General features: G+C 36.4%; 1 protein-coding gene across 9 annotated transcripts in view; it reads left to right on the top strand.

The window, feature by feature from the left end:
• The window catches only part of RABGAP1L (RAB GTPase activating protein 1 like), a 266,858-nt gene that overhangs the window by 12,883 nt on the left and 227,880 nt on the right, over nucleotides 1-26,095 (top strand). For 7 of the 9 annotated variants that reach the window (XM_082312703.1, XM_082312693.1, XM_082312699.1 and 4 more), the window contains 9 exons: nucleotides 8,378-8,545; nucleotides 9,813-9,993; nucleotides 11,833-12,043; nucleotides 14,457-14,631; nucleotides 15,425-15,585; nucleotides 16,409-16,519; nucleotides 20,940-21,006; nucleotides 22,985-23,087; nucleotides 24,735-24,901. In XM_082312703.1, the coding sequence (XP_082168829.1) occupies nucleotides 8,411-8,545; nucleotides 9,813-9,993; nucleotides 11,833-12,043; nucleotides 14,457-14,631; nucleotides 15,425-15,585; nucleotides 16,409-16,519; nucleotides 20,940-21,006; nucleotides 22,985-23,087; nucleotides 24,735-24,901 (1,311 nt within the window). In that variant the 5' untranslated portion in view covers nucleotides 8,378-8,410. Of the gene's footprint in view, nucleotides 1-2,816; nucleotides 2,881-3,358; nucleotides 3,447-8,377; nucleotides 8,546-9,812; nucleotides 9,994-11,832; nucleotides 12,044-14,456; nucleotides 14,632-15,424; nucleotides 15,586-16,408; nucleotides 16,520-20,939; nucleotides 21,007-22,984; nucleotides 23,088-24,734; nucleotides 24,902-26,095 lie in introns of those variants that run through there. The other 2 variants (XM_082312702.1, XM_082312701.1) reach the window with 2 other exon arrangements.

Genomic DNA, 26,095 nt, shown 5'->3' with positions numbered 1-26,095 from the left:
AGGTTTTTCTTTTAATTGGCAGAAAATAAAATATATTTCCTTAAATTGGTTAAACACTAATTGGATTAGCTAGCATTGATTATACTTCTAAACAGCATAAATTAATATGTGTCAGCAAGAGGCATGTATGCTAGTGTACTTTGTTCTTCAACTGATGTCTCTTATGCCACTAACTTCTGTGTGTGGACAAATCTTAGGCCTGAATAATTGTTTAAATAATTGTTAAAAAGAATCCCCCCAACCTTATTTTTAACTCTGTTTTGTCTAGGATGTAGCTTGTCTTCCATGCCTCTTATTTGCTCAAACTGCACAAATAAAAAGAAAAAAGGAACTATCCACATTGATGGGAGGCTACCTTTGAGACTAGCAGCTTACCCGATATTCTTTCACTTATCTGGACTGATATTTCATCTAGTGTTCATGATGCTTCTTCCACACAGTATGTAAATTTTACGGGTTCAGATCTGTGGTTTTGTTTTTAAATTTACTTCTCGTCTTCCTTCATGCCTTTGACTTGCAGTGATCGATGATCTCTGCTGAAGAGGAGAGATGGTGCTTCTCTGTTCGTCTGTAAATGTCAGCCGCTTCCTTGCCTGAGTCATGCTCCACTGAAGTACCAACCACATGTCTACCATTCCTCTAGAAGGGTTCTTCACCCTGATGATCTCAAAGTTAAGATGAATAAACACAGTATTTTTCCCTGAGTGACTCCAAACTGTGAATCTTTGAATGTTTAAGTGGTTCAGTGGCTTATGCGTAATCCAGAGTTTCAAGTCAGGGAATCTATTTCTCTCCTTTATAATAAATGTCTCACTATTCATAATGTGATGCATTTAAAAAGTGCTAGTTAGAATTTGTTTGAGAAGATGTGGATGTAGTATGTTTTTGAAGGAGAGCAGACATTTTCTTGTTTACGTAGTTCTCTCTTGATTCTGTTTTCCTTAAATTGTTATTCCTTGGCTAGAAGATTGACATGTAAAAACAGTCTGCAAAACCTCTGTATCTAGGCACCCGGTACAACAATTAAAAACAGTTCGCCGTCCATGAACAGACTAATTATTTGCTGTTGCCTAGATAGTAGTTTGCTTTCACGGAGGAGACAGTGTTGCCAAAATAAGCTATGTGGTTACTTTCTAGTTGTGGGGTTTTTGTTTTATTTTTGGTTTTGGGTTCTTGTTTTGTGTTTTGTTTTGTTTGTTTTTTTGTTTTGTTTGTTTTTTTTTTTAACATACTTTTGTTTGTAATATTGCTTTCATGGAAATTAGAAGAATCTTTGTATACATGTATGTTTATGTATTTTAAAATATAGTGAAATGGCAGTCATCTCTCTGTATTACGTTGATTTTAATCTTGGGAAACAGTATCAGTAAGCCAAGTAAATGCTTGCTTGTTTGTTTGTTTTTCCCTGTATGTGCTTTACATAGTCTTTCACTGCCAGAGATAAGACACTGGGAAGCAATTTATGGGTAATAAACCAGTAGTTAGTATGAACGTAGAGATTTAGCTTCTTATATAAAGATTACACAAAGAGAAGTTGAGATTAAGGATAAAATTACAGTGATGTTGTTGTCAGTGAGATTTAAACAAAGTGATTTTATGAAACCTAGGATTTTCTTCTGCGTCTATGTCCACTCAGTCAATAGAGAGGAAGAGGGTTTTGGGGAAGATGGTTGACCATACTGCTTCAACATACACTATAATAAGGAATTTTATAAGGTGGTTTAGTCCTTGAGTGAAAAAGCTCTGAAAAGCTAAAGCTTTGTATAGTTGAGACATCTGTTAGCTTTCTGGGGAAGATATGCCTCTCATTAATGTTAGCAAGCACATAGGAGTGTGAGCTCTGTATGCCTCTCATTAATGTTAGCAAGCTCATGGGGTGAGCGCTACGGTAACAGGTAGTTTTGATACATTTCTTAAAAGTAAGATGTTGTGGTCAAGACACTTGGTTATATGTGTGTTTGTGTGTGTATAACTGTCAGTGTCTGTCCAGTTTCCAGTTCCCTAAGCAGCAAGTTAGAATGTAAGCACATCAGTAATATAGAAATTGTGATTTCAAGTTCAGTTAGCTTAATGCTCTTTTTTCCTGTCACACATTGTATTGTGTGGCTCAAAAAAAGGGAACAAACAATGCTTTTCAATGTATACTTGTACTTCAGACATCTGTTAGTGGAAGATGAATCTCTGCATAGCTTTATTGGACCTTCCTCTTCAGAAAGTTCCCAGAGATTCCCTTGAGAAACCTGAGTTCTGAAATAGGTAGAACTTATTTACCAGTATCTTGTTTGGGGGTTGAGATCATCAGGCAAACTATATGGCTTTGAAAGCCTATTTTTAACACAGGACCTGATTTTGTTTGTCTTATAAAGGAAAGTATGAACTGTCGTCTTTCAAGAAGGCAGGAAGCTTCCCTTTAAAACATATTGCTTGTTGCTTACTGAAAATAGATCAACTTTTATATTGCTTTTCTGTTGTCCTTTTATTACATAGCTCTACGTTTTGTCAATTTTGGGGGTTTTTTTGTTGGTTATAATGCTGAAACAAAATTAAAAGAATTTTTTTTTTTTCTCCCTCCAAACCAACAGTGAACTTGAGCAGTAACTTTGAAGTATTTGTTGAACACAAACTGGAAGTAAACCCAAAAATGTGTGGTCGCTGCTTCAGAAGAGATTGGTTCATGTGAAAATTGGTATTTACTTTTGGGGACCAGTTTGATGAGGAAGCTTTTTAACCTAATTGGGTCTGCAAAGCAGCTCCCTTCTGGAAAGTCAGTGGCCCTACCTTTGATGCTTTTTCTGCTGTGATAGTGACTGCGTGTTGCCAGCAGTGCCCTGTCTTGAGCTGCTCTGCCCAGCAATCCCATGGACATACATCACTACCTAGGTATTTGTCTTTCTGTATCTGATGTGTTTTTGCAAGTTTGGATTCAATATGAAATACATGGGAGAGTTAGGGAGGGATCCCTAAAATCAGAAATGATTATGATCATTTCTGTCCTGTGTCCCTTACTCTGATACAGTACTGAATCCACTTAGGTTTTCCAGAATTGCTGTTCTTCAACTTCTCTTGCTCTTCAAGCATTTAGGCTACTTTATAAAAAGTGAGCTGCAGTGAACCTGGTATGGCTTTCTGGAATGAAGTGGGGAAGCTGCTAGGTTTGGACCTCCTAAAGCTTAGTACTGTACATACATATAGTTAGTTCCAGTGTCTGGCCCCAAAACACCTATATTCCAAGTAGTATGGCTTAGATTTTATCCAGGACTTTGTATAAGCAAAACACTGGGAACTGAAGTACAGCAGAGAGATGAAGTGACTTGCCCAAAACTACACAATAAATTAAAAAAAAAAAAAAAAAAAAAGGCGACAGCTTTTCTTCAGTCCTTGTAGTATCACTACAACTTAAGATATTCTTCAGAGCAAGATCCACTTCCCCCACCTTTTAAAACTAGGTAAGTCTGATTAATTACTTTGTATCTCCAAAATTCTTTGCTCTCAAAATTCGTTTGTCAGAAAGCCCTTTCTGAAATTGTTACTTTAAAAAAAATTAATTCTTTTATCATAGTTGGCTTTATTTAGCGGAGGTTACGAAAATTTACTCCTGTGTATTTGTTGCTGGGTTTCTGAATTTTTTTTCTGTGTGGTATTGTTTATCAAAGTGTGGAGGAAAAATTATCTTCTCTATAGGAAAGAGCATGACTGTTCAAGATTCTTCTTTTGTAGAAATTACTTCCTTGCGGTAGTAGTACGTACTTCCCAGTATTTCTTACCATGAAGAGAACTTTCAAAGCACAATTTGTTGTCATCTTTCTGAAGGCCTTGTTGGAAGAGTGGTTCTGACTCTTGGCTCTGGTGGTTTGGGAAGGTACCATCTGGTCTGAGGTTTTAATCCTTGGAGCAATGTTGGCAGAACAGAAGGTGTATTTGCACCTTGGCCACATTTGTTTGTTTGGAACTGAACTGCCCTAGCAGCTTAAATAAGCTGCTGGACTTTGTGCAAAAGTAGCTGAGGTGCATTATGTTTGCTGACTTTCCTGTCCCTGAGTGTCAGCCCCTCTCTGCTGGTTACTGCCCTCCCAGGAACTTTGAACTGATAAAGCAAATGCTAAACCTCTTTCATCAGTATTCTGAGACAGCATTCAGCTCCAGCATTGGCTGCTGCTAACTTCAGGGAATAAACTTAACATGATTGTAGACTGTACAGCTGTCTATATGTTCTGGCTAATGCAATCAAGAATAAATTCTTACTTTTAGCTTTTCATCAGAAAGGATGATCAAAAAAATGAGACTTATTTATGAGTTTAGTAGTAGGGGTCTGTTCTTAGCTTTTGTACATGTCTAATAGGTGACACTGTAATTTGTTCCTTACCTTTTGTAGGAAAAAGAGGAGTTCAAGTGTATAACTCAGTAATGAGTAAAAAAGGAGTAAGTCCTCAATAGGACGAAAGCTCACGACAAAAGGGAAATGACATAACCATCTACTGACTGGAGGTGACTGGAAAGTCCAGAATGCATGTCTCTTTTCTTGTTACCAAAGAATAAAAAAAAAAAATCTTTCAGATGTTCCACTCCTTCCCTTCCTCAAATTACCTTAATGCATGATTCTTTCAGAGGTTTTTATTCTTTTTACTGCTTTTCCTCAAAAGTGCTTAGCTGAAGTATTAGGTCATGTGCATTTATAAAGTAAAAATAGAAATTTTTTCCCTTGAAGTAGTTCACTACTTAAGATGGTATCAATCTCAATAATCTTCATGAGACTCCTAGTTAGATTCTTAAACTCTGACATGAACTTTTTTCAAGTTGTTTAATTTGAAAAATGTCTTGGTCATGATTTTCGGTACATAGTTTGTCTCTGGCATTAAAAACTATTTTTGATCAAAGTGATCATAAAATATTGTGTATAAAGCTTTTGCTTTCTAAATAGCATGTGACTAGAACAGGGGAGGAAATGAACAGTCTGTTTACTCTGAGATTTTCATTTTTAGTACACATATTTTCCATGAATGATCTAGAGCACTGCTATTAATTTGTCGTATGGCAAGTTCTCTAGCATGGGCATCAAGAGGTTGTCTTGGCAGAAGACCTGAGCGGTTTGTAGACTTGTTCTTGTAACTGTACTTGTGTGAGCTAAAGAGTGTGGAACTGCATTCTTCTGGTTGAGGCATTTGCTTCCTGAATGTCTGACCTGTTTGTGTTTGTGTTTTACTACTAAACTGAAACTAACGTGGCTTTGTTTTGACTGAAATGGGATAGAGAGCATTCACATGAATAATACTCGTGGCAGGTTGGAGTAGGCTATAATGAAAGGCTGGAATTAGGGGTTCTGGGGTGGTAATTTATTCAGCTAATGTAGTCATGTGTGGAAAAAGGTATGTGTCTGCACCGGATGTGGTGGTTTAAGCTGATTGTAAAGACAAGCTTGGAGTAGACTCCTAAGGACATTAAAGGCCTTGCAACTCAAATGTAATTGCAAGAATGTATATGATGTGCTTCTAAGTATCTGATCTGAATGAGAAGCTCCTTGCGGTCATCTCAGGTTTATAATATTTTCTTTGTCTTTCTGATTAAAATTTAGGAAGTAGGAATTCTCTTAAGCTGCCTTTATCCACATAGGGCAAGAACAAATATTTTATACATCAGTATGCTTCTTTAGTTGCATTATCATAATTTTCTCTGGCTTTGCAAATGTTATGTTTTCCCTGGTTTTATTATTAAAATATTGCTACAAAAAACTTTTCCTAGTTCACAGAGTGCCTGTAAGTTCTTACTTTGCTGCAGAAGGAAGAACTGGTGATATGCTAATGTTAGCAGCTTGCATTCGTCTTTGACAATTCATGTAGTAGAACCATCTTATATTGGAGTCCAAGTGTTACTCTCCCATAAGCAATCACAAAAAAAATAACTTAAATAGACTAAACCACAAAAAATTGTCAAACTAGCATATCTTGTGATGTCTCCTTTCTGCAAATGTGCTAGAAGTAGTGGTGAGGCTTTGGCTTTGTCATCTTCAGGAAGTCCAGCAATAGTAGGTATGGAGTGGGAGGGAGAGAGGCTTCTGGTAGCCTGGATCTTTGCTCCTGATGAGGCCAGTAGGACTGACAGTCATCCTCTGCTCTTTTCTCCAATGATGGTGTAACTGCAGAGCTAATGGTTGTTCAGGATACGCTGTATTTGGGGAACATAATTTTATGTCCTTTCATTGCCTTCTAAGAGTTCTGTAATAGTGGACCTTCACTTTCATATTGTGGATTTACTTTGAAATTAGTATTCACTTTGAGCTAGACTTGCTGTTTATTGCAAATAATACACAAGCTCTTCAGCAACATTTTTACGACATGACATTTGTTAAAAAAATACATGGACTAAATAAACTGTTTATAACATACTTAAAATCTTGTGTATTAAAACTTTGTCTTTCTTTTGCCAGAAAGATCTTTAAAGCAAAGATTCTTTAAAATGCTGAAACAAAACTTACTTCAGTGGTGAATCCATTACTTAGGCTTGGGTGGAGCTCAGATTACGTCATCTGTCTGAAAAATATTCATGCTTGTGAGTTCATGCTTGGTCTGGAGATGTGAAAGACAACAGAGCACTAAACTGCCAATCCATATTTGTAATCACTCTCTGAATATTATAGCTGCTGTTTAGTGACATTTTTATAAGGTGAATCTTCTAACAAGTTTTTATGCTATATACACGTCAGTTACCTGAAGAACTTGAGTTCTTTAGTTATTCTGAGATTTCTACGTATAATACCCTTGCTGGGTGGCTGAGTAAAATTGTGGCTAGGTTAGGGAGCGGGAAAATCTTTTTGTAGAATTGCATGTATAAATGGTTATGACAAGCCAAGTATTTGAAAGAGTAAAAAAGCATGTTGCCTGTAGTTTCAAAAGTGACACAAAATATTTTTGTATTGAAAGTAGTCTAGTTCCCACACTTGTTTTTTGGTCCGAAGTTGCTAAATCGCCTCTGTGGCTAGCATGTTAAGTAATGCCTGTCCAGAATGGTGGAGAACATACATGTCTTTTTTTAAGTGCTGTTTTTGTGGTTCCCTATAGCTAGGCCTAAATTCGCATTCTTTTCTTGATCGCTTGGTATTTTGGAACTGTAACTGAGATGCAAGCGTGGCATAGTTCTGCGCCTTGGTACTGCTGTGAAAAGCAATGTGAAGCTAAACCTGTCCTTGTTCACCGGTCACAACAGACGTTTGCTTGAGCTACCTACCCCTCTTTGGGCACTCTCCAGCCTTGCAAAGGTGACAGTAGCAGTTTGTTTCCCTCTGTGCTATATGTGACTCTTCCGAACTCTGAGTCTTAAGCACAATAAATCCCAGCACTCAACCAGAGTAGTATTTATCAGGAAATGGAAATAGATCATATCAGGGAAGTGCATGCTATTTATAAAGTCTATCTGAAAGTATATTTTTCTCTTTTTTAACACAGAAAATATAAAAACATAGATCCATTTAAAATATAAAAAAGTCTAATACACAGTGTTCTTCATTCTAGCTCTTCATTCCCTAGGGAATCAGGGAAGACGTTCTGAATTAACATAAGTGATACTGTCCTTATTTGGTGGATACCTGCCGTAGCTGTCCTCATTCTGAAGTGCTAGGAATGGTTTTGGTTCTGTATTTTTATATGAACTTGTAATGTATAGGCTGACCATTATTTTGTCCTTGCTTTTGGTTTTACATTTATTTTTTGCTGTGCAGACAAGGGAAAAATTGTTCTTGGTTTCCATAATATTTATAGTTTTGTTGTTTTGTTTTTTTTTAAGTGGCGTGGTTAATTTTAACTCTGTTGCGGGTAGTTTCAGAAAAATTTTCTGAGAAGGATGTGATTGTGGTTAGTATCACCTTTGACTTCATCGCCTATAGATATAAAGAACAATAAAATAACTCTAACGTAATCAATTGCTAAATATGTTTTCATGTGGAGAGCACACACTTTGATGTGCAGTTTTTGGAAAATTAGTCTTCAGGTAATCTGTATCTTCACACAACCTGTGTGACGCTGGGTAAGAAATATACCTGTATGAGGGAGAACAAAGGGCAGGAATTAGGGAGGTAGAGGGAGCAGGCTATGAAAGATTAAAAACAGGGGAAGTGGAAGCTCTGAGGTGAACTTCCTCATGTGTTACCTATACACGTAGATAATAGCCACTGCTCTTAAATCATAGGATTTTTAGACACACACTCTAAAAACCATAGTTGCTATTTAAAAAAAGATTCCTTATACCAATGAAATCAGAGTTTGAGGAATATAGTCTCATATATAACTTTTAAGTATTATATTATTCCATAATAACTTCCTATTACACCTATTAACATACTGTTTACAGCTTCAAAACTAATTATTTAATATTTTTCCTTCTTTGTTAGGTTCTTGTGGCAGAAGGAGAATACTGACCAGAGATGGAAGTCAAAACATCATTTAACAAAGCCAGTAGGATTCCTGAAACTGTATCCACATTAATTAATGAAGAATTTGTCCTGGTTCATCAGCAATCTGAGGACTCCTCTGTAAAAGATGAAAAACCTCAGCTAAAGGTTTACTATTACTTTATTTTAAATGTGTAGTAAGATTTATATTGATCAAAAGATTGCAACTTCTTTTGAATATTTAATTAATGATACTTGTGTGTGCTTGAGGAGACTCTTAGACTGTAATTTTTGTCCTTGCTTATTACCAGTGAAATTAACAGCTCAGATTAAACAAATCTGTGCAAAAGTGGCAGTTCAGTTTTTCTTTTAATAGCTTCTTTGGGGGTCAGCTTTGTTAGTATTCTGTGGATTTATACATTAGTAAAGGACTAAAAAGTTCTTTTCAAAGAATGAGCTTCAGATTAAAGCTTGGGAAATATTTATTTAAGGATCAGAGACTCTGAATGTTGTTATCTTAAAGGCATGTAATTAGGCTGCATAGGAATAGACCACAGAGGGTCTTGGTTTTTAGTTTTTAATTTAGTTTTCCTGTTTAGTGCTACTTTAGGCATGACTAAGACCTTTTCTAAAAGCTTTCTACCTCGAAATAGCAGAATATTTTAGCATTTAGGTGACAGCTGATTGGTTAATTACAGATTTCCCCACTTGAGTTGCAGTAGCTGATTTACTGGTTTTGGTGCACTTGGAACAATAGGAATTTGTTCCCCTTGAAATGACAATAAGTACTTAGTCTGTCTTTGCATAACTGTTTGGCAGTTATTTACAACCGATGATTTCTGTCTGTATTAAACACTAGCTGCTTCTTTAGTAATTATGTCTGGAAAGAGGCAGGTGAACTGGAGGCAGAATCCATGATGCAACTTTATTATTGGCCATGGTGTTTTTTTTTTTTTTGGTCTGAAAAGCTAGTGCTAGTGAAAGGTTGTATTTGTTTTTTTCTAGAGAATGTGTCTCGTCATTTTCTTGCCATTTCCTTAGACTTGCACCCTTCCTATGTGTGGGACAATTGGTGAAACAACTGAAATGGATTGGATATGACTAAGAAAGTAAAATTTTCTTTAAGACTAATCTGTAACAAAGTCTGTTGATCTTTGTTCTGAATGGAGGATCTAAACACACAAACATGTTATTTTGAGAGGTCTGTAGTTTTTAGGTGGATGGTTGTCGGATTAGCAGTGAGAATATGTGCATTATATGTAATGGGATGGGACATTGGATTATATTTGATTTAGTTTTGTTGATTCTTAGTGTGTTGTCTCGTTCAGCAAAGTTTCTTAACTTTTGCAATGAGTAAGACTGTATGTTTGAAAACTAATAGTGAAAGTAAAACTCCAAGTACCTTTAAAAAAATGTCATCTCCTTCTGCTTACAGGTATTTTCAAATGGAGATGATCAGCTGGAGAAGGCAATGGAGGAGATACTGAGGGATTCTGAAAAAGACCAGAGCAATTTCACTGCTTACAGTGATGCAAGCAGCCAGGCAACTGGAGATGGGTCAGCAGATCAAACAAATCAGCCATCTTTGCACCTTGTTTTAGACCCTTCTACTACAGGTATTGCTAAAGTGCTTCCCCCCTCAATCATATATGACAGTTGTTTTCTTTATGCAGTTGCAAGTTAACCTTAAAATGAATATAAAGCTTTCTGGAGCTTCAGTCCAAAACTATACTGGAGAATACCCTGGGGCCTCCTCTCCTTTTCTGATTAGTTGAGAATTATAGACAGGAATAGATTATCATCAGATTGATACCCTGTGCTGCTCTGTTTTAGTCAAGATAATTTTCATTTTGTCTCCAGCCCTAGATGAGTTAGGACTAGGTATTGTGTAACTTGCAGAATGGGCAATAGTTAAGGTAGAGATGCTACTGATGGAGTATGAGAAGTTTCAGGGCAGTGTTCCTTGACAGTACTACGTACAAATGAAATATACCCTGAGCAAACTGATAAACTTTTCAGCTCTGGTTCTATCACCAGCTATCAGTAAGGACAGTTTTAGATTTGATATTTGCTAGGAATGATTGTGGTACTTTTCTGGTATTTGAAGTTTTGGTGAAAAAGGGAGGGCTGAAAGCTTTTTATGTAAACTATATTGTATATATTTTATGTAAAATATATTGTAGCTTTTTTTTAAAATATATGTTAGAAATACAAGGCTGTGGCCATCTCTATGGGCCTTGAATTAGAATTCCTTTTCTCTCAGTAACATGCAGAGCACTTCTGTGGCATTATATCAGGTAATTCCCATAGCATCTGTTTGGGAAGTAAAAAAAAAAAAAAAAAAAAAAAGTTTTTGTGGTAGAATAAGATAGACAGTTTATGCATAATGGAAACACCCTTCTCTTAATTACAGGTATGCTGTATTTTTGCGAAACTTACCTTATTGGCTCCCTGTTTGACTTGCTTCAAACAGAACACAACCCTTAGCATGAATGAACAAAGAAATACTGGTAGATATGGTCATCTCCGCTCCCCCCTCCCCACCCAATTCAATTTTGCAACTTTTATGATTTAAGTATTATGGAAATATTAGCTATAAGAAGAAGAAGTAGAAATAACAGGGCAGATTGCTTAGAGAGGTTTGGAGTGTCCATCTTTGGAGATACCAAAACTCAGCTGGACAGGGTCTTGAGTAACCTGATCCAGTTTTGAAACTAGCCCTAATCTAACCTGATCTGTCTTTGAGCAGGAGTTAAAGCTAGATGACCTCTAGAGGTCTTTTCCAACCTAAATTGCTCTGATTCCATGCTTAATGATTTTTTTTCCACCTCTCCTCTCATTTCTCAAATGTCAAAATGTCTTAAAAAAATCCACCAGAAAACAACAATAACAGCAAAACTCCCAAAAGCTCCCTCAAGGTCGCCCCTGTCCACAGTGGAAAAAGAACGCTTCTCTTCTGCTGAGTAGAGGAACAAACAGATATCCCTTTTCTTTTCTCCGGCTCCCTGATGGTTTCATGCAGTTAATGTAGCTATCCCAGGAATGTGAACCACATTCAATAGTGCTACACAAGCTGCAAAGACATGGGAGAGAAGAGAATTAGAAGCATCTTTATGCAAAATGATGACTAGGAATTAGAAGGGAGTATAAGCAAACTAAAGTCAAGAACATCTGGGGAATGTAGCTTAAGGAAAAAAATGTATTCTAGCACTGCTAAAAAGAATCAAAAGGCAATTTATCCCTATGCAATACTTGCAAACATGCATTAGAATAGAATAGACTTAATGTTAACATTAAGCTGCCAAATGGATTTCTTGTTATTGGAACTGGACTTTTGTCCCCCGTGTCTATTCTCAGAAAAAGTGGGAGATTTTGCTATGGAACTCGTTCAGAAAACAATGTGTAAAAATAAAACCAGAAATAAATGGTTAAAGAAATGGTTTCTTCATTTTCAGAAATCTCTGCACCAACAGCATCTTCTCCCAGTGAACCCCTGGAAGAGGACAGCGTATTGTTTAACAAACTGACTTATTTAGGTTGCACAAAGGTGTCTGCCCCTCGAAATGAACTGGAAGCTCTACATGCCATGGCAAACATGAAATCCTCAAGTCAAGCCCCTTTACCTGTAACGCTTTATGTTCCAAACATTCCAGAAGGCTCTGTAAGGTAACATACAAATGTTTCTTTTTTACTTGCACAGACACCTAAAAGGTGGATTCTGACTTTGTTACTCACACAGGGAAGTAGAATTGCTGGATTTGTGCCTGAAGTTCTTGCTGAAGAAAGTTATTTTTGAGAAATTCCTCTGAGGCAGCAAAACGCATGCTCAAATTTAACATGCAGTGCGTAGTTGGTGGTAGCGGTTGCCATACAGTGTCAAACAAAGCATATATCTCTACCTGCATCTCTGTTCAGATATGATAATAAGAGATGCCTCTTTGTCCAGATAGTTCATTCACGCAAGCTGCCTGCAAATTTGTGGTACCTGCTTGGAGCTTAAAGCAGAGAGAAATGTTATCGTACTTTTTGTCTACATGTGCATGCCATTGCTTGTAGATAATGATATAGAACACGGTAGTAATACTGCTTGTCAGTAATCAGGTACAGTGAAATACTGTGCCTTTTAAAGGGAAGTGGTTTACCTGTGGAAGTGCTGTATCAATGATCACATTCACTTGTTTGTGGTTATTTGCTCAAAGCCCTTTACACCATGGAGGATTATTTGAGCCGTTTCAAACCAATGAATCCTGAAGATGAAGTGTGAGGCTTGGGATTACTCTGAGGGTCAGTGTCTCTGTATTGATTACCAGCAAGTGCCTGTTTGTTAGTTGTAGGGCCAAATATTCTCAAGCATCTTGTTCAGTGGTTTCTGATATAGTGGAAAGGGAGAGCTGATAATGCATGTTTTCTCCCAACCTCCCTAGTCTGTAATAATCTCCAAGGTAAATATGTTGAGACAGTAGTAGTCCTGCTGGCCTTGGGTTAGCTTAAGTTTCAGTTCAAGACTCTTCCGTATTTGTTGAGGGCTTGAGGTGCTAGTTTCTATTTTCAGACGTTGCTGTGCTAAAGCCAAGTCTCATTTGTGTCTGCCTCATGATGCATATGCTGATAGTTTCTAGATACTAGAAAACATTTACTTGTCCCGTGTGAGAAGGGTCTTTTAATTAGCGATGAGAGAGACAAGGGTTCTTAATCAGGGTGCACTAAAGGCGCACCTGTAGCCGTCTTCCATCCAGAAGTAGGGAGCATCTCAATATTCCAGATTTTGATTTTTATTTTTAACCTCTGATACCAAGACATCTGAAGGATATGGTTAGACTTCCTTCCTTTCCCGTGCTCTGCTGATGTATTGACTATCATGTTGCGCAGAAAGACCTTCAAGCACGTATATTATTTTCTTCCATTTTGCTCTTTGAACCCAATTAAAGTTGTTGCTTGATGTTACAGCAATATTTCTTTTGAATTAGGAAATTACACTGCATGCTTTTATGATGGCAACTGTCACATAGACACTAGATGTTAGGTGTGCCGTACCTATTTTCATAGCCATTGTGGCCATTCAAGAAGGTTGTTTTGCAAGTGAAACTGCATGTTCCTTTGATCTTTAATTGCAGAGGACATCATTAAGCAAGGGACTGCCTAAGAATCTGCACAGAACTGTAAAGGTGAATCCATGTGTGACATAACGCACTCCATCAAAGTTCAAGTGACGCCAGTGTCATCTTTGAGGAGTGTTTCCCTTCCTGGTATCTGAATACTTGTCATGTGGGGTTCCATTTTACATGTCCCACCAATATTACAGTGTGCTGAATCCTCTCTGGGCTTTTCTTGCCTTTAGAAGATTAGTCCTTTATTTTTATTGTTACAGACTTGGGATTCTATTCCAGGTCATGAATGTTTATTCACCCTTGATGTGAATGTGCATATGGACAAGGAGAGAAAAGACAGGGGAGAACTGTGTAGCTCTACCTATTATTCTTTAAAACTCACTGTCTAGTAGTCCGTTCTGAGACTACCAGCCCTCTTGTCTTCTTTAAAGTTTCTGAAATGTTCACTGAGTTCTGAGTTTGAGAGGAATTTAAAATTTTGTATGAGCCCTTAGATCTGTGATTAATATTCATGTAAACATGGCAGAAAGCATTTGCTAAGCTATATAGTCCTGTAGATTCTGAATAAATAATGTTTTCTTAAACAGAGATTTAAATTCTTTTATAATGTTGAATTTGCTTTGATCTTTGTATGCAAATTGCATTTTCACAGTTGCTGTGGTTTCTACATTTCTACTTGTGTTTTTTCACAAATTATTGCAATGATGGTCATTGTTATTGCATGATATAGAGGTACTATGTTTGTCTATATTATGGAGTATAAAAAAAATTAAGCCAATGTTACAACTAGAAACATTTACATCTTAAATTTAGGAAGCCTGACATTTCTGTTCCTACTGCCCATCTTGTGTACTTGAATTTAGAGGTAATTATAGTTTAGATATTTATCTCATACAGAAGAGTCTTTTTAGGTAGGCCTGTTTGTTTTACTGACCTTTTTCTTTGATCTTCCCTGTTCTTTTCCTTGCCAGAATAATAAATCAATCGACCAATGCGGAGATAGCCTCTTTTCCAATCTATAAGGTGTTGTTTTGTGTGAGGGGACAAAATGGGACTTCAGAGAGTGACTGTTTTGCATTTACTGAAAGCAGCTGTGGAACTGAAGAGTTCCAGATTCATGTTTTCTCCTGTGAGATTAAAGAGGCGGTAAGTATTAAATGTTGTATCCTTTTTACAAGTCACTGTACAAGCAGCATTTTAAGAAGTTATTCCAGATGTGGAAATGGTGTATATAGTGCCTTGAAATATATGTTAACACATATATAATGAATTTCTCAGAATATGCAGCTAGTCATGTCTGAATATTAATATAATTGAAACTTTTTCTTTTAGTATTTCAGTAAAATTCCAAAGTGCACTGTAATGGGAAGATTCAGAAAGCCTAAGTTTAAGACAAATATTTTCTTTTTCAGGCCTCATTTGGGTAGGTTTCAGACTAAAGTTGCAGTGTAGACCTTGTGAATTACAAAGAATCATTTTACAGTATTCTGCCCTAGATATTTTAGGAAGAACTATGTGATAGTTTGGAAGAAAAGGATTTTCTAGGGTAGAAAAATAGAGGTTGAAAAAGAAGAAATCGCCTTGTTTTTTGACATCTGCAAGAGCAACTGTAAGTTGTGTTCTTAAATACACAACCGGAGAAGTACATTATTCAGGTCCTCTAATGAGTTGCATTCCTGATCTTGTAACATATATTAACTTACTGAGCGTTACATGAACAGTGAATGTGACACAAATGGAAATAAGAGACGTTGTTACCAAACTTTCTTGGATTTTAAACACCTGATCTGAAGGTTTTGTGCTTTATGAGGCATGCATTGTGTTCAGTATAAGAGGCAAGTGGCAGTAATTTTATGACCTTCAAAACCACATCACAGTATCCCATTAAAAAGACTCTTTAATTTTTGATAAAACTATTAATTCTTTTGCTTTTCTGCAGGTCAGCCGAATTTTGTATAGTTTCTCAACAGCATTCAAACGCTCTTCCAAACAAGCATCTGATCATGTTAAGGACTTTGTTCTTCCTACTCCAGATAGTGATGTGTACACTTTCAGTGTTTCCTTAGAAGTCAAAGAAGATGATGGAAAAGGAAATTTTAGGTAATCTGAATGGAAAGGGAAAAGTAGAAATCTCTTTGAAAAAAGCATATAGCTATTTGCAGAACGTACAGCTACTATGTTGCAGTAAAATTGATTTGGCTTCTTTTCATAAGTAGGCTTGTTATAAAAAGGAAGCTGTTGCTTTGCTTTTACAATTTTCTCTCTGTATCCTTTCTGTAAAAAGATTAAAAATCAGGATACCTTTTTCAAATTAGTTTCTTTTAAATAGATGATTTCTGGTAGGGATGGTCAAGGTAGGCCTATGTAAATGGAAAAGATAGTAGGAAGTCTGTTAAAAACTTTAGTCAAACCAATTTTCTTGAGTAAATACAGTCTAGTAGTCTTTTTTTTATTTCTATTTTTTTTTAAATAATTAATGAATTCCAAAGTTATTGAAGATTTAGAAAATTTAAACTTCTCTAAGCATTACAGGGGACAGGGGACCAAAGTATTCTTTGCCTAACAGTTAATTACAAGATTTTTTGGAATGGAAGAGAGAGTTGATAATAAGAGTTAATTCTGTGAAAATGATTTTTGCTTCATAGCCAGTATATAGCATATTTTCTATCATTTTAGAACCCAAAATACCCCATGCAGTTTTGCATACATTTGTCTGATAGATCCTGGAGACAGCATACTAAGTGTGAGCCTATAGTCTGTTTTTTCTTCAGTGCCAGTTTATTAACCTGTGAATAAAGGAAGAGAAGGTCTCTGAAATGAGTTGAACCATTAGCAGTTTAAGTGGGCTGCTACTCTCTTTTCTGTATTTAACAGTTAATCTTCTGTACGTATGCTAAAGAAACTTGTTTCTTTATTCTTTTAGCCCTGTGCCAAAGGATAGAGAGAAATTATATTTCAAGCTTAAACAGGGAATTGAGAAGAAAGTGGTGATTACAGTTCAGCAACTCTCAAACAAAGAACTGGCGATTGAAAGGTAAGATTCTTATAAAAATAATGCAGGTTAAGTTTTTGAGAGAACAGTATGTAATGTACTTTTCCCTGGCTTTGCAAGTTATGTGGCAGAAAGAAATACAACAATAACACAGAAACTATTATTGCACAATATAATTAATTTATAGGTGCGCAGTTCAGTTTTAAATTTCTTTTGAAGTGTCTGTGTGTTTTGGTTTTTGTTTGGGTTTTTTTTGTTTGGTTGGTTTTTGGGTTTTTTTTTGTGAAAACAGGAGACAGTCTGTAATCCTCAAACATTCTTGGTTTTTTTGCCTTTTAATTGTCTTTCTGAATGTGGTGTTAGGATAGTTATGACATACAAATGCTTTTGATTTTGCTTTCTGTTGTTTTTAAGTAGTGCACAACATGCATTTATTGTAATCCTGCATAACCAGCATCTTGCTGTTTAGTAAAACTAACCAAGTTAGGTTGTCTGATATGTTAAACCTTGGAGAACATTAATCTTTTAGATCAATGTACTGGAATACTACATTTCAAACATGAGTTTCGACTCAACCTGCTGGTTAGAAGATGCAATCTTTTCGTGGAGTCTTCAAGATGAGTAGGATTCCTTTGTAGTTTTGTTATAATATAGTCCTAATGTTTATCTTGAAGAGATGGTGAAGAGCTCAGGAATGGTTGATGACTCATGTTGTATTTCCTGGAAAGGGATCCCTTTTGAACAGAATAATCTGACCTTTTGTGCAAAGCATTTGCTCAAAAAGTGGACCATGCATGTGCAGAATAACAGTTAGTTAATGTGTTCAGTCACACATTAACTCTTGTTACTACAGTAGCAGTAGGTATTGTATTAATTTAAATTAGAAAATTCCTTCTCAATAGCTCAATTTTTAAAAATAGCAAACGCCACCAGATGGCAATGTTATCAAAAGAGTAACAACAGTAGAATTCAATTTTAGTGAACGGGGAATTCAAGATAACAGGAGAATCAAGAAAAAAGCCCCACAACCCTCCCTGAACCTAAGACTGATTTCTTCACTTGCTTTCAAGCTCTTATTTAAAAAATGAAACTAAAATTTTAGACAAGTAATATACAGCAGAATGTTTTGTATCATTCTTTTATGTTGTAAAATTGTGCTTTTGCTACCCTTTGGCTTTTAAAAATATATCCTATTTTCAGTGTATTTTTAATTTAAATAATTTTGGCTTCAGAATTCAGTTAATGAATGATGAACTGTTTTCAGCGTTTCTGAATAGCATTTGGTTGTTGGTTCTGCCGTGTTGTCCCCCCTTCCCTACCCCCTCCCCCCCCACAAGTAAAGCTACCTTCCTTGGAAATTAGCTTTTATTTTGATGCTGTTTAGGATATTCAATTAGGATGTTATTTTTATCACCACAAGGTTTTCCGATAAAAAGTTATTTAATTAACATGACATACACAAGTTTGCAAGTCATTTTATGTATTTACACTGCATAATAATAAAATTTAAAACCGGTATAAAAGATCAATTCAGGTTACATCAGACAGTGATCTTCTAAGCAATTTAATGTGTCTTCAAAAAGTATTTCTAAGTGGAAATTACAATGCAAAAAAATGTTGCTGCTAAAGAAATTTGGTCTCTGGTCTAAAGACTTCAAGAATCTTTCTTCACGGTCTCAGAAGAGTAAACCTGGTATCACACAGAAACTCGCCGCCTCCTGGTGTTCAGATAGGGCCTATGGCTGGGTTAGGTTGATGAGTAGGTTACTCTCAGTTGAGTTACTTTGGCCCTTCCTATCTTTGTGGCCTGTTTGACCTGCTATGCCTAGGTCATAGCAGGTAAAGGAATTATGTTCATTCCTGTCTCCCAGGTTTGAGTCATGTGTGGCACTACATAGGTTCAGTCCCACAATGTGGGGTATCAAGACGCAGTTGTTTACAGGTTTCAAAAAGAAAATTCTGGTTAATGATCAGGGGACTTTAAGAAAGTTGTTCTGAAGAGTGAAATAGCCTTTTGTTGTGAGAAATAAGAGGCTTGACTCTCTTCTCAGTACAGTGGTGTTTAAATATAGTATGTTACCAGTCATACAGGAGAGTTAATACCAAGTTACGTAGGTATACCTTAGGTTAAAGTAGACTGGTGTCCTTAGAACTGATATACAGGATATTGGTTGGTTGCTCAGTAGTACTGGAGACTCTTAAAGATCATGTTTCCATGTTAACTTAATACCATAAGCCTTATCTGTGGGTAGCATTTGTATTTATATAAATGGAAATATATATTAGTGAAGAATAATTTCAGTTCTTTTTTTACAGGTCTAGAAACTAGTTGAATTTAAAGAGAGTAGTGCACCTGCATGTAGCCAGCTGTAAGTGCAGAAAGCCCAACATGTCAGAAGTGGAAAGACTGAGGCCCACAGTCTGTGCGGGTCATTTTGAATCCTGGGTGTGTGGTTCAACCTCCTCAAATCGGAGGCTGAACGTGTTGACAACTGTTTGCGTAAAATCTAGCTCCTCCGCAAGTGAGAGTCTTGAACTGATTTGAACTTATTTTGCTCTTTGAACTTAGTGGGAAGAGAAGCCCTGACTCTTCTAGTAGTAGGATGCAGCCAGTCATCATAAGTATCTGCTTCTGTGAGAGGCAGGGGTTACTTGTTCCTGACTCCCACTCTTTTGGAAGCATACTGCCCAAAAATTTTGGCTGGCGCACATGAGAACTTCGGTACATCCGAGAGGAGCACAGCAAGAGCCAGGATCTGTAAGCTGTTGTCTTTGAAAAGCACAGATATTTTGTCTGCCTCTGAATCTTAGCCTTACAGGTTTGGTTAGCAGGTGTACCAGAAGCTAGTGGGCCCTCTACTATTATAAATTATAGCCCTCTCAGAATTATTTCTGCCTCAGGAGCAAAAAGTAGTAAGTCAGCCTACTGTAACGTTCTGCCTGGTCTTATTAGTCTCAGAGAGAAGCCTGCTTGTGTGGTTAAATATGAGTCCTAGCGTCCTAGCTACCTTGGTTACTTTACATGACACTGCATTATGCCATATAGAGAAATCAAAATTGTCTACTGTTTTATTTACCACTTTGATTTTTAAGATTCTAGTAGTGAAAGAATATGGAGAAGGAAAAATACAATTGTGGATGTAAGTTATTGTTTAAGCGTAATGAAGTGGAAAATGAAAATCATATACTCAAATGTAATGGGGGCAAACTTACTAGATGGTGTAGTAATTGCAATCTTAAGACTTTTACAGTTAATAGCATTATTGAAATGACAGTTGCTATTACATCTCTGTTCATGATGCAGTGTGCTTGCCTGAAAGCCGTGAAACTATTCTGTCTTCATTGCTAACCTATGAATGTTCAAATGATCTCTTACAATTTACGTTTGCTGAAAAATCAAAATTTTCATTTGGATAAGTGGGTTGCCCATGTGACGGGACTGCTTTTGTTCAGATTTAGAGAAGGTGGGAATGGGGGGCTCTTCCTGGTGCATGCAGATACCTAGTGGGAGGGTATGGAGGAGATGGAGCCAAGCTGCTCTTGGAGGCACAGAGTGGTAGGATTAGAGTCAATGGACACAAGTTACTTCCCTGGAAATTGCTCTGTTGAATGAAGCCAGTTGTTTTCAATAGAAAGGGAGCTGAGCCTTGGAACAGGTTGCCAAAAAAGGTAATTTTCTGTTCTTGGAGGTGCTCAGAACTTGACTTGACAAGGTCCTGGGCAACCTGATTCAAGTTGGTCCTCTTTTGAGTAGTGCCTTTAATATTCAGAAAGTTTGAAAGTCTGAGTGTTTTAAGAATGTTTTGGAATCTTTATTTTTTTTTTTTTTTTACTCTTAAAAATATCAGGAACATTCTCTTGTGTAGCATCTGGACTGGAATTCTGGAATTCAGGGCCCTGTGCAATACAGAAGTTCAGTTTTAAAAAATAAAGAATGCAAGTCTAAAAATTGAGCAAATTATTATTTTTTTTAAAGGCCCATGATGCTACATGATGTTTTACACCAGTGACATTATGGGTGATAGAATGTGTGAATTTGTAACTTTTCATGTGATTGTATGAAAACAGTTTTTAAAGTGGACTGGGGAGAGTGAATTTCTTCTTGCCAATCTCCATCACTAATGCATAGGAATTGCTGGTATCTTTAAGCTCAATATTCTAAGTTGTCTTTAGTGTCTGACCTGTGAACAATCAATTATTCTTAATTTCTGTCATCTTCATTCTGGAAAATAATTTCATTGTCATTTCTATAATATATATTGTGATGTTTCCTGAGCGTTGCCATAACACTAACAAAAAATTACTAAGAAAGGTTTTCTTAGAAGCAGTAGGTGGCTGTGCCATTATGTTCAAGAAAATACTTTTGTATTTTGAAAAGCTAATTTCTGTCTTTTCTTTCCTTTTTTTTTTTTTTTCTTTTTTTTTTTTTTTTTTTTTTTTCTTTTTTAAATAAACTTCATAGATGCTTTGGGATGCTACTAAGTCCTGGACGAAATGTGAAGAACAGTGACATGCATTTACTAGACATGGTAATACTTAACTCTAATAACCTGCTTAGTAAGATAGAGATAATTTAAAAAAAAAAAAAAACAAAACAAAAAACAAACAAACAAAATCCAACAAAACAAACCTCTCATCTGTTTGGTTTTGTTTGCTTTTTGTTTCTTAAATTCTGGGGTTTATATCTTCAAACTAGAAACAACCTTCTTACATACAATGGACAAAACATTTCAATTAATGTAAAAACTTGTGGCATCTGTTTTTTGTTGAATTGGTGAAGCACTGATTAGGTCAGCTGACAGCTGGTTGTTACAAATAACTAAGCTTTCTGTATTGTATTAAGCATGTTGCCTAAAGATTTAGAGCAAATAATTATTTTTATATTTGGGCGTTGGAGAAGTGGTCTTATTTTTCCAAGGCACTGAAAACTGCCTTTATTTGCCTCATTTGAATTTAAATTCTTGCTCAGAGTTTGAAGTACTCACTTGTCTTCTACAATCTTCATTTCTTATGAGTTGCTTCTAAGAGAAGTACAAAATAATATGATACTTTCTGTGATAATACCAATTTACTTTCACGGTGTGGATAAGAATACAACCACTTTCAAGTCAAGAAGTACTTGAGTAAACCAATCAGACATTTTGTGGCTGTACAGTTATCCCTGTTTTGCCTAGTCCATTTCTTTACTCATGTTGATGATTCTAGCTATCAGTATTTCATTCTCTTGTCAGACTCTTTTATTTGCCTGTTTGTATCTACTAGCTCATTTTTTCTGGTTTTATTTGCTGACATTAGTTCTGCTTTTCCATTTTTATTATTTGATTAGAAAATTGAATAAATGATAGTGAGTTATGGAGCATAATGAATTGGCTTCTATAAATCTGTATAATACCTTTTTACTGTGTGGACTGTATATTTGAATTCCTGTCTTTACTTCACCTATAATTCTATTTACATTTACATTCCAAGTACATTTAACTGCTGGATGTAATGGCTTATTAGTTCATTTCTTGGCTCTATCACATACATATACATTTGTGTTTTCCTTTCAACTCCCTTTCTCCCTATTCAAATCGGGAGAACTCTGTCACTCTTACTGGTCTACCACAAATTGGATTGCAGAGTAGGAATGTCAGTCGTCTTTCATCTCTAAATAGGCTACTGTACGGGCCTGTTGGATCCATAGGAACTGTCCCAGAAAACTTCAGGAAGCATCTATTTGCCTCATACTAGTAATAGCTCATATGTGCAAGTCATGTACTCTGATTATTCCTAGCAGGTCTGTAAGAAATATTTGTAGAAGTAACAGATGTATAGCATAAGATTATTTTAACCAGATATAGAGGCATTGCTGATAGTATTAAGTCAAAACAGCCACATATGATAAAGTTTATTTGCATATTGTCCTGAAATTTAGCTCTTTAAATCTAAAACTCCTATGGACTGGAATTCCAGTCCATTGGCATACTTACAACTGTAAGTCCATGCCTGAGCAACCCAGGGAGAAATCTGGCAGAAGTATAATTATGGATTGGGAAATATCAGATTGACCTTTGGGTTGGAGTTTTTAAGGTCTTGTTCTGTTAAGTTTGTTTTTGTCGTCCCCGCCTCTGGCTCATTTCTGTGTATACTGGGGGGGCTAGTTTAATTTTATGAAGTCTGTTGTAACTCATCCTCTCCTAGCAACCATCTCAGCTGCTCAGAAAGTAGAGTGGCAGACATCCCACCATGCTTTCATGCTTACAATAAGCATTAAAAAAAAAATTTTGATAAATTGTCTTGTCTTCAGTTTCTTATATAACGTTTCTCCTCGTCTAATGTTTCTTCTTTCTCTTCCATTTCCCTAGAGCCTTTCTCAATCTATTATTTCGTATTTATTTAGATTGTGTTCTCTAGAGCGAACACAATCTTACTCTGAAGTTCCTAGAACTATTTCCCCTCCCCATGCTTAATCTCTTTGATCTCAAACCATGACTCTAATAGAATCCTGTATGTTTTTATTTTTAGGAGTCCATGGGAAAGAGTTCTGATGGGAAGGCTTACGTCATTACAGGAATGTGGAATCCTAATGCACCAATGTTTCTAGTACTTAATGAGGAAACTCCTAAAGGTAATTTAATCTAATTTGTATATTTGTTTTACCTGACATGGGTTGGGTGTATGTATCTTCTCCTGGGAATCATGGTGCCTATATCTGATTACATATGCCATTATGTTCCAAGATTCCGTGGCTAGAAACTTTTCTGTATAAGCATATGCAACATTGAAATGTGAATAATTGTTCGTAGAGCTGTGTGGTGCTGATTTGGAGACATTAAATTAGGGTTTGGGGCTTATGTGCCTGTTGCCTGGTTATCAGGACTTTCTCATCCTAAGCATGCAGAAGTTGCTTTCCACCTTCTGTACTCAGCAAAGCAGTATAAATTGTAGGCATTGCTATTCTCTTTCTTTTCGTTTTGAGGTGAGTTGATTACAAACAGCATTACATCCCCTTCATCTTGGTGCAGCTGGAAGTGATGCATTGAAGTGCTTGATTATATAGCACCGTTTCTTGTTGTTAGAATTGATGTTCTCTGATGTGATGCAAAAGGTTCGAATGCAAATCTGGAGTTTGTTTCCTATCCCATGGCAGAGCTCACATCAGTTGCTTAAGGGCATATCCAAGTATATACAGCCACTGTCACTGTTACTGCTGCTGGATTTTCAAACCACAGTATTTCTAGTAGCTATAGGCAAAACTCTTGCTGTGCAGATTGACACAGTTGCCATTTTATGATATGACTTTGTGTGTGTATGGTGTGTTTTGGTTTTGTGGTAGTTTTGTTCGTTGTTGTTTTTTTTTTTTTTTTTATAATGCCCACTTGCCTTTTTGGTCTGATAAGACAAGGGAACCTAGGGATCCGTAATGTCCAATTCTAAATATTTATTTTAAAAAATCTGTGCTTCCTGCAAGAAAGGTATCAGTTGTGATACAACGTGATGATTACTACCTCTCTCTGTGGTGAATGTTTCCAGAAGCAGCAAACCTTTTCTTGCACTGTAAACCTGCAAGATACACTTGGACTATTTCAGTCTCATCCTCTGGTCAGTTGATCCTGGATTCTTCTCTACTTGAAAAAGTTGGAGTTATGCTTCAGTATCAGGAAGATGGAGCTATTACAGATTAAGATTACTCATCCATGCTTTGCTTTAAAAATATGTTTTTCTGCTCTGAGGACTGTCTGACCCAGAGTGGGATGGGGAAGGGTAAAACATTTTGAGTCCTTGTAACTGACAGAATATGAGCACGGATATAAAAAATTATCTGAAGCATTTCTTAGTATTATGAGAGGATTTACGACAAACAATGCTATAGGAGATCCTTGACACTGATTTGCTATACATATATGTATTCCCTCAGCAGTAAGTTCATACTTTAAAATGTAACCTTATGGTGTGCACGTTCCTTTTGTCTGATAGGGATCATGTATCTTAATGCTGTCTTCTTTGCATGATGTTTTGCTTCTGTCTTTAAAACAAAGACACATTGTCTTTGTTTTAAAAAGTTATCAGTTACTTAGTACACTGTTTAATACATACTGTCATTCTATGCAGCAGGCATGTAGGGTGTAGAACTCAGATAAATGGGTGCAATAGAATCAATAATTATATAGAAAGGGTTTTCAATTCGAACAACAGATTACTTCTGTCATTTATTGTTTTGAGAAATTTGAACTTTGAACAATTTTTCTATATGGGACTTATTTTTGTGTTTTAGATAAGCGTGTATTCATGACTGTGGCAGTGGATATGGTTGTTACTGAAGTAGTAGAGCCAGTCCGGTTTTTGCTGGAGACTGTTGTGCGTGTGTATCCTGCCAATGAACGCTTCTGGTACTTCAGCAGAAAAACCTTCACAGAAACTTTTTATATGAAGCTAAAACAGGTATTGCATGTTTGTTTTTTAAAGAAAAGTTGATGCTGGGAGCATTTGTTTCATCTGTCTTAATTTGGCTTTTATAAAAGTTAGCATGGCACCTGCACATCAGTAGTTTGTTTCTTTTAACAAGTTATTGCTGAGATGCTTAAATGCGTAATGGATAAGTAGCATATATAAATGTTCAATGCCTTTGTGAACTGAATTATGATGAGTCATAAGTCACTGGCTTTGCGGGCTTAAACAATTTTGAACCTACCTACTGAATTCTCTGTAACTTCATACAATCTGACCCGTGTGCAGACATCTAAAGCAAGTCTATTTGACTGGTAAAACGGGGAAAGGATTCTTTAATTGTTCATTGTAAAATCAACTAATATGTGTCAAAGGGAAATCCTGGCTATTGAGGTTCAAAATGTGAAGGTAGGTTGCTGTAAGAATATAATCAATTAAAGGCAAAGGAACCTAATGCAGAAGTTTAAAAGAGTTAGGTTATTACTATTGTTTTTTCAAAGTATCTGAGAAGGTAGATTTCTCCATGTTTTCAAAAAGAGAGACGTTTGGAAGAAGATTATCTGGAAAAGTAAGTTCTGCTGCATGGAGAAGTTGCCATGTTTTCAGCCTCATGGTTGCTGATGAGGGTATAAAATGAACTATGTTCTTGTCCTTCACTGCCCCAGGGCTTTTTGAAATGTGAGCATAAGGGGATTATTGTTGCAATGATTTATTAAATTAGCATTGTTCATGTGGTTTCTTGCTGATGATTGTAACCTTGTGAAATGTTCAAATAGCAGTAAAGAAATAACTATTTTTAGCAAACTCCTCTCCGAAGTATTTCAGTTTGTCAGTCCTTTGGAGTTTGGCTTTTAAGTCAAGTTATATGAACACTGCTCAATTCTACAGAGGGGAGGGAGTGCTTAAGATGAAGCTTAATGCATAGTTGTGTATTCCCTCTATGTTAGCTTTCCCAGTCCTGTGCTTCTGTGATTAATGTGCCTTTATTTCTTCCTCAAGCACTGAGAGATGATATATCCATCTCATTGGGTAATGTTTGCTGTACAGTTACCTATTGAGTAGAATGCTAAAGTGTCTTCCATTTTTGACACTGGGTGAGGTAGGTGCAGTATGTATGTTTGCCCATTATCATTGTAGGATGATGCATCCTCCTGCAGTGACTGTTGACCTGCTTTCTCCAAAGACTGA

The sequence above is a fragment of the Platalea leucorodia genome, assembly GCF_965183815.1.
Source record: "Platalea leucorodia genome assembly, chromosome: 5".
NCBI classification, from domain to species: Eukaryota; Metazoa; Chordata; class Aves; order Pelecaniformes; family Threskiornithidae; genus Platalea; species Platalea leucorodia.
The sequence above is the reverse complement of the archived record's forward strand: the minus strand, read 5'-3'. Positions and strand labels throughout refer to the sequence as shown.